General features: G+C 46.8%; 1 protein-coding gene across 1 annotated transcript in view; it reads right to left on the minus strand.

Moving 5' to 3' along the window:
- Window positions 1-8,737, minus strand: part of LOC137437471 (MAP/microtubule affinity-regulating kinase 3-like) — a 112,103-nt gene extending 103,366 nt beyond the window's left edge. The window contains exon 1 of the mRNA XM_068131823.2: window positions 8,220-8,737. Coding sequence (XP_067987924.1) covers window positions 8,220-8,270 — 51 coding nt within the window. The 5' untranslated portion in view covers window positions 8,271-8,737. The remainder of the gene's footprint in view (window positions 1-8,219) is intronic.
- Between the last annotated feature and the right edge of the window lie 1,018 nt (window positions 8,738-9,755).

The raw sequence follows: 9,755 nt of genomic DNA on the forward strand, positions 1-9,755 counted from the left end.
GTGTACTTACTTTTTCATGTGACTGTACATGCACATATACATATTACATATTTATGGCCTTAAAACACTGTATATACACTGTATAGCTACGAGTACATGGAGGCTATACAGAAAAACCAGCAAACAGATGTCAATAACAAAAGAGACAAACACGAAACAGCAAAACAAAATGACGCAAGTACTCAAGCCGACGCAACCGGAGTGTCGTGATAACCGAACCACACGTGATGATAAGAAAACCAGAAACCAGGCAAGACCTTTCATCAACACACACACACACACACACACACACACACACACACACACACACACACACACACACACACACACACGCACACACACACATACACACACACACACACACACACACACACACACACACAAACACGCAATATATATATATATCCCCTACACAATCACGGTCAAGGTCGATTTAGACTTTGCTAAAGCATGAAACGAAATCAGATTCCACTTAGAATCAACCCACAATTAATTAATGGCACATACTGAAAGACACACACACACACACACACACACACACACACACACACACACACACACACACACACACACACACACACACACACACACACACACACACACACACACACACACACACACACACACACACACACACATACATACACACACACACACACACACACACACACACACACACCTTCGAGGAATGGCATCAAACCAGGAAAGCGCAATCATTTATAATCAGCTTCCACATGTTGTCGCTTTGTTGCGGTTTCCATAATCTAATATCAGTCGAACGTCTGGAAAACTTGGATTGGACAAACACTTTAAACTGCAAAGCAACAAACGTTTTTGAGCATCGACGTTTAAAATGAGATCGTTTTCACACGCATCCTCGGCCGTGTTGGCCGAGGATGCGCAAAACGCAAACCATCGTGTTTTTGCGACAAGATTCCACCTGCATCCGGGGCATTTTATGCTCCAAGGGAGCAAACCAAGGTGAATTTGAAATTGCAAACAATTATTTCCAAAAGTACCGTTTACGGGTCGCGGCGCACACACGGTCGGTCTTGCGACTGCGTTTTCACACGTGTTGGCGCGTTGTGTTGTGGGGTGCTGAACAAACCGCCATGTGAAGACGGCACGGCAAATTAAAAACTATTTCTCCGACACAATCACGATCGAGGTCGATTTTCACTTTACGAAAGCATCAAACGAAGTCACATTCCACTTGACGTCAATCCACAATCAATTATGGCAACAGCAGGTCGAAAGCACATCTTCTGGCCTTTCCCAGCACCAAACGCTAGTCCGAGAGCCAAAAAATCATTGGAATTAAAAAGAAATATTTAAACTTCCCAATTCATCAAAATTAACCGAAGGTTCACAAAAAATAAAACCACAGCGAGGTCAATGGCGCACGTTCGCAAATTCCGCACTTCCAACCTAAAGCACAAGATCTGCCTGCAACCCTCTTATGGTTAAACTGCCAAAATCAAGACTTTCTGCTCACCTTCACTCCTTCATTCCTCTTTTCTCCCACCTCTGGAACAAACTCCCTCACTCTCTTCAATCCCACTCCCCCCTCCAGGTCTTTAAAACAGCTGTTCACCACCATCTCTTATCTTCCCCCATCCAAAACCTTGATCTTTTCTACCCCCACTAATTTCGGTCCCCTTGTGTTTTATACTTCTCCCACCCCCTCCCCCCCCCCCTTCCCACGCCTCCTGCCCCCAAGCCCTCTCCCTCCCACACTTCTCCCTGCTCTCAAATGTTGTGTTTGTGTGCTTCCCCTTCTCTCCCCATCTTGTCTTCCGCTCCCTCTTTTTGTATATTTTGTTTGTCTGTTTGATTTGTTTGTGAAATAAATGTTAGCTCTTTCACGAGCCTCGATTCAGTATAAATAACCACCTTTAGAGGCCATTTTTCCCCGCAAGCGGGGGTTGGCCTTTTTCGGGGAACGTGGTTGTTGTTTTTTGGTCCCCTTTTTGAAGCAATGTTTTACGGCCGGATGCCCTTCCTGACGCCAACCCTTTTTGCCGCCTTTAACGACAAGCAGGGAATTACCAGTGAACTGGTACTCAATTAGCCGACCTCGGAAGGATGACAGGCTGAGTCAACCCCCCTGGTGTTAATTCAGCGATCGACCGGGATTGCGAACCCAGGATCCTGGGATCCTAAGCCGGCACCCTAGCCGCTAGCCCAACACCAGGGATTATATACAAAAAGTTGTATACAAAACTCTGGATACAAAAGTATACAAAAGGATACAAAAGTTGGATACAAAAGTATACAAAAGGATACAAAAGTTGTATACAAAAGAGTATACAAAAAAAAAAAAAAAAGCAAAGTTGAACGTTCACCAGGAATATGACCAAATATCAAATTTGAAGGAAAAATAAACCTGTTTTGACCCCTGTGTCCCAAAGTCCCCACCCCCTGGGGCACGAACCAGGTGTCAAATCCAAAATGTCGTTACATGTCATTCATCTCCCAATGATTTCATATTAAAAGTTTCATCAAAGAATGTTTAAACATGTGCCCGTAATTGCATTTTTTGGTATTTGACCTTTTGACCCGACGGTGCCAGCGCGTGGCCCAAAATGATACTGCTCTCTCACCTTCCTGCCATATGATGATCATAACGACCAAGTTTGGTGAATTTCTGCACAACCCTTTAGGAGGAGATGGCATGACAGACGGAGCCGACTACAACATGCCCCCGTTTTGTTTTTCCCAAAAAACGTCGGATAATAATCAAAACCCACCGGTGCGACGCATCGGGTCCATCAGGGCTCTGCCAAGTCGGGCCTGATCCGAATGATTTACAAAATTTGTTTTCACTGCGTGTACCTCCGGCCAAAATTCACCTGTGGGCCGCGTGCATGCTTCATGCTGCTATTGCGCAACACGGCCGAGGTGAACACTTTCCTCTCCGTCCTCGCTCTTGCGTGTGCTCGGAACTTGGCATCAACGGGTCTGCTGCAAAACGCCACTTCATCCAGGCACAAATGCATCGAAACAAATAAATACAGGTTCAGCTTGGCCGTCACTAGTTCAACCCTGCGAGGACCTCCACCGAGGAGGATCTCCACGTGCTGGGTGAACCCCGCACGTGCGTAACCAGAGACACGATCGTTCATATTCGTGGCCAAAGCAATCGATGCACGTTGGTATTCGGAGGTCACGTTTCATCATCTCGAAATAACAACGGAGGCCCAGAGTCTTGACAGAGCAATGGGGCACACACGGATATATACGAACAAGGAACATCGGTGCAGGACAAGGCCATTCGGCCCATCGTGGCCACGCTGCGCCAACCCCAAAATCAATGGCCCATCCACACACGAGCTTCCGATAAGTCCTGCCGATACCCTCCACACCCCTGCCTCAGGTACCCATCTAATTCAAGTTTACACCTATCGACTCCCTCCCTGGCTGTACTCCCACTACCTCGCCAGGAGACCATTCTATGTATTGTCAATCGAAGACCAAGAAAAAAAATAAAAGAAAAAGAGCGCACCGACACCTCGCCCTGCGAAACACCAGGGCGGTAGTTTATAGCTGGGTCATGATTTGAGCACAGGCGAAACCACTCAAAGACGTGTGCACACATCAAGACTTTCGAAAAGCAAGCTAACAAGACTATTTTAACATTTTTAACCAGGTAGTAATATGCCCATAAATCTTTGGGAAAAAAGAAGAGGTTATGACATCGCTTTCCCAAACAAAAAGGAAATTGATTTGAGGAAGGTAGGATTGGGAGGAAGGTTATAATCAGGCAGATGGTGACGTCAGACCTTCAAAATGCCATTAAAAAGAGGGAATGATGGATTGGGAAAAAAAACAATCAAAACAACACATGACGTCTTCAATGGTATTCATTCATAGCAACAACAATTTTGGTTCTTAAAACAACAACAACAACAACAACAACAACAACAACAACACTGTGGTGTCGATGGTGTGAATGACAAAATTTCAAGCTGTTTGTCCCTAAACTGGTAAAATGAAAACTTAAACTTAAATGGATGAACAGGAAGTAACATATACACTAGAAATCACTTCGGACTTTAAATTGGGTTTGGAATTTTTAAAAGTGAAAAACTTAAACAGGTTACCCAGGTCTCCTGTCACCATGGTTACTCCTGTTACAGGGATTACCCAGGTCTCCTGTCACCATGGTTACTCCTGTTACAGGGATTACCCAGGTCTCCTGTCACCATGGTTACTCCTGTTACAGGGGTTAACCGTGTCTCCCGTCACCATGGTTACTCCTGTTACAGGGGTTAACCGTGTCTCCCGTCACCATAGTTACTCCTGTTACAGGGATTACCCGTGTCTCCTGTCACCATGGTTACTCCTGTTACAGGGGTTAACCGTGTCTCCCGTCACCATGGTTACTCCTGTTACAGGGATTACCCAGGTCTCCTGTCACCATAGTTACTCCTGTTACAGGGGTTAACCGTGTCTCCCGTCACCATGGTTACTCCTGTTACAGGGATTACCCAGGTCTCCCGTCACCATGGTTACTCCTGTTACAGGGATTACCCAGGTCTCCCGTCACCATGGTTACTCCTGTTACAGGGATTACCCAGGTCTCCCGTCACCATAGTTACTCCTGTTACAGGGATTACCCAGGTCTCCTGTCACCATGGTTACTCCTGTTACAGGGGTTAACCGTGTCTCCCGTCACCATGGTTACTCCTGTTACAGGGGTTAACCGTGTCTCCCGTCACCATAGTTACTCCTGTTACAGGGATTACCCGTGTCTCCTGTCACCATGGTTACTCATGTTACAGGGATTACCCGTGTCTCCCGTCACCATGGTTACTCCTGTTACAGGGATTATCCGTGTCTCCTGTCACCATGGTTACTCTTGTTACAGGGATTACCCATGTCTCCTGTCACCATGGTTACTCCTGTTACAGGGATTACCTGTGTCTCCTGTCACCATGGTTACTCCTGTTACAGGGATTACCCGTGTCTCCTGTCACCATGGTTACTCCTGTTACAGGGGTTACCCGTGTGTCCTGTCACCATGGTTACTCCTGTTACAGGGATTACCGGTGTCTCCTGTCAAGCACAGGTGATTAGAATATTTCAAACAGGATATATTTGGAGTGTAATTTTGAAATTTGGCAAAAGGAGCAGGTTACCTGTTCGTTAGATAATCAATACACAACTTGGCATACACCTCCCGTACTGAAACTACATGAAGCCAAATATCAATGTTGGATTTCAGTGAAAATGAAACATTTCTCACATTATGAGAGGAAAATGACACAAACTCCTCGAAATGGTTTACTACTTCGACTTCAAAAGCCAATTAGTTATTAGGTAACTGCAGACCTATGAAAACATGGCCCCTCCTAGGATTCCTACAACTATCAATGAGATTTGCCTTTTTCACAAACTACCTATTCCAGAAAATCCTCCAAACCGACACTCAATACACACAACCAACCGGGTAACCTCAAACGTTCACATCCACTGACTACCACACTTACTACCAACACTCAATACACACAACCAACCGGGTAACCTGAAACGTTCACATCCACTGACTACCACACTTACTACCAACACTCAATACACACAACCAACCGGGTAACCTCAAACCGTCATATCCACCAACTACCACACTTACTACCAACACTCAATACACACAACCAACCGGGTAACCTCAAACGTTCACATCCACTGACTACCACACTTACTACCAACACTCAATACACACAACCAACCGGGTAACCTCAAACGTTCACATCCACTGACTACCACACTTACTACCAACACTCAATACACACAACCAACCAGGTAACCTCAAACCGTCACATCCACCAACTACCACACTTACTACCAACACTCAATACACACAACCAACCGGGTAACCTCAAACCGTCACATCCACCAACTACCACACTTACTACCAACACTCAATACACACAACCAACCAGGTAACCTCAAACCGTCACATCCATCAACTACCACACTTACTACCAACACTCAATACACACAACCAACCGGGTAACCTCAAACCGTCACATCCACCAACTACCACACTTACTACCAACACTCAATACACACAACCAACCGGGTAACCTCAAACCGTCACATCCACCAACTACCACACTTACTACCAACACTCAATACACACAACCAACCGGGTAACCTCAAACCGTCACATCCACCAACTACCAACACTCAATACACACAACCAACCGGGTAACCTCAAACCGTCACATCCACCAACTACCACACTTACTACCAACACTCAATACACACAACCAACCAGGTAACCTCAAACCGTCACATCCACCAACTACCACACTTACTACCAACACTCAATACACACAACCAACCGGGTAACCTCAAACCGTCACATCCACCAACTACCACACTTACTACCAACACTCAATACACACAACCAACCAGGTAACCTCAAACCGTCATATCCACCAACTACCACACTTACTACCAACACTCAATACACACAACCAACCGGGTAACCTCAAACCGTCACATCCACCAACTACCACACTTACTACCAACACTCAATACACACAACCAACCGGGTAACCTCAAACCGTCACATCCACCAACTACCACACTTACTACCAACACTCAATACACACAACCAACCGGGTAACCTCAAACCGTCACATCCACCAACTACCACACTTACTACCAACACTCAATACACACAACCAACCGGGTAACCTCAAACCGTCACATCCACCAACTACCACACTTACTACCAACACTCAATACACACAACCAACCGGGTAACCTCAAACCGTCACATCCACCAACTACCACACTTACTACCAACACTCAATACACACAACCAACCGGGTAACCTCAAACCGTCATATCCACCAACTACCACACTTACTACCAACACTCAATACACACAACCAACCAGGTAACCTCAAACCGTCACATCCACCAACTACCACACTTACTACCAACACTCAATACACACAACCAACCGGGTAACCTCAAACCGTCACATCCACCAACTACCACACTTACTACCAACACTCAATACACACAACCAACCGGGTAACCTCAAACCGTCACATCCACCAACTACCACACTTACTACCAACACTCAATACACACAACCAACCGGGTAACCTCAAACCGTCACATCCACCAACTACCACACTTACTACCAACACTCAATACACACAACCAACCGGGTAACCTCAAACCGTCATATCCACCAACTACCACACTTACTACCAACACTCAATACACACAACCAACCAGGTAACCTCAAACCGTCACATCCACCAACTACCACACTTACTACCAACACTCAATACACACAACCAACCGGGTAACCTCAAACCGTCATATCCACCAACTACCACACTTACTACCAACACTCAATACACACAACCAACCGGGTAACCTCAAACCGTCACATCCACCAACTACCACACTTACTACCAACACTCAATACACACAACCAACCGGGTAACCTCAAACCGTCACATCCACCAACTACCACACTTACTACCAACACTCAATACACACAACCAACCGGGTAACCTCAAACCGTCACATCCACCAACTACCACACTTACTACCAACACTCAATACACACAACCAACCGGGTAACCTCAAACCGTCACATCCACCAACTACCACACTTACTACCAACACTCAATACACACAACCAACCAGGTAACCTGAAACGTTCACATCCACCAACTACCACACTTACTACCAACACTCAATACACACAACCAACCGGGTAACCTGAAACGTTCACATCCACTGACTACCACACTTACTACCAACACTCAATACACACAACCAACCGGGTAACCTCAAACCGTTAAACCATCACAAGCTTCAATCCACCAATCACCACCACCAACTACACTCTCACTACCACCAGCTAAGTACCCGACATACTACACACTTACTAACAACACCAACTACAATGTTACTACCACCACCAACTAACGACACACACACACACACACACACACACACACACACACACACACACACACACACACACACACACACACACACACACACACACACACACACACACACACACACACACACCGAGCATCCTCTCCCCCTCCCCAAGCATTGCCCCTCTCTCTCCCCCCATCACAATTTATCCTTCAAGCTCCTCCTCATTCACCCCCAGACGTCCCTTTAGACCCCCCCCACCCCCACCCCTCCTCCCGAAACCCAAAGCAGCTCACATGTTCATTTTCTCTTTCCGTCACTGTGGGTAACGGGGTGCGGGTCGACATGTTGTTGCCTCCAAGCACACCGGAAGTTGATGGAAGAAGGACGGGAAGGAGAGTAGTGGGGAAGATGAGAAGGGGTAAAGAAAAGTGATGGAGAACGGACGGTGTCCCAGGATGGGGGAAACCCCCGTGCACCAGCACCAAGAGCAAAAGATGAGCAAAAGGAATGAGGTGGAGGCGGGAGGGGGAGGGGGAGGATGAGGTGCTGTGGTTATTTATGGGGAGTGTAAATGAGGTAAACGAGGTAAACGAAAGCGAGCGAGGAAGGAGTGGTGTGAAGAAGAGGAAATGAGGAAAGACGAACAATGTGAAGGTGACGGCGAGGAGAGGGAGAGGACAAGGTGTGGGAGGAGGGGAGAGTGAGGGTGAGGGGCCGTGGCCCGGTACACGGTACGCAGGGGCCACTCCACTACACACACGGTAAGCACATGCCGAGCAACGGTGCCCGGCCGGGCCCGGAAGCAGCGGCTCCGAGCCTACACTTCCCAGGAAATGGCTGAGCCCAACACTTTTCACTTCACCACTCGTCCTTCAGGTGGCAGCAGGAGGCAAACGTGTCGTTATTTGGTTATATTTGTGCCCTGAGGGCGTTTGTTATTTCTATAAATATTGGGGTCGCGGCGGAGCGTGGGAACTCACGTGAACCACGACTACTGTCTGAGTTATGAAAACAGCAACATCTGTCTACATGTTTGTCTCTTTATCTCTCGCAAGTCTCCGTTTTGTGTGCTTACACCTCCTTATACGGTACGTCCATTCCTCCGTCCGCTTATGAAGACAATTGTCATAAATACATCGTACTCTACTCCCCCACCAAAACACAACGTTAACGGCTGGTGTCCCAGGTGTCCCAGGTGTCCCAGGTGTCCCAGGACCAACAACTCATATCCACAAAATCAGGATTGCTTTGACTTTGAGCATTTCGTGTTTGGTCCAACAGTCTCGAAACTCTCCCACCCTAACGAACTATCCCAACCTGAGAGAGACCGTTGTCACGTGTTCATGTCCCATGTTCAGTGGGACATTTACCCAGCACCATGTTCATGACATGTTCGGTGAACAGGAGATGATTTAAGGAAACCTGCGTGTTTAACCAGGTAGACAACAAGATCCGCTGAGCTTATATCATCCGGACAATTACCTTATACAATACGGCTCACCTGAACAGGTGTGAACAATGTTTGTCATCCACTATTACCACCACGAAACCACAAAGCTGGTCCTGGAGATGCGCGGCAGTCAGAGAGCTTTGCTATTGGCCGGGTGATGTCGACGTCATTGGGTGGTTTTTTGTGGTGGTCACGAGGGCATTTGTGGTTGCGATATTATATATTTATATCTGCAGGAAGAACGACCTAAGGAAAAGAAAAAGATTTGGGGCAACTGAATGGGAATTCCTTTTGGTTTAAACCACCAACATGTCCAATCCCACCCTGACCGGTCCCCTGGCAATATGAAGAAGAAGATTAAGAAGAAGAGGGACCACTC

This window comes from Myxine glutinosa, chromosome 12, assembly GCF_964187855.1.
Source record: "Myxine glutinosa chromosome 12, kmMyxGlut1.1, whole genome shotgun sequence".
Taxonomy (NCBI): Eukaryota; Metazoa; Chordata; class Myxini; order Myxiniformes; family Myxinidae; genus Myxine; species Myxine glutinosa.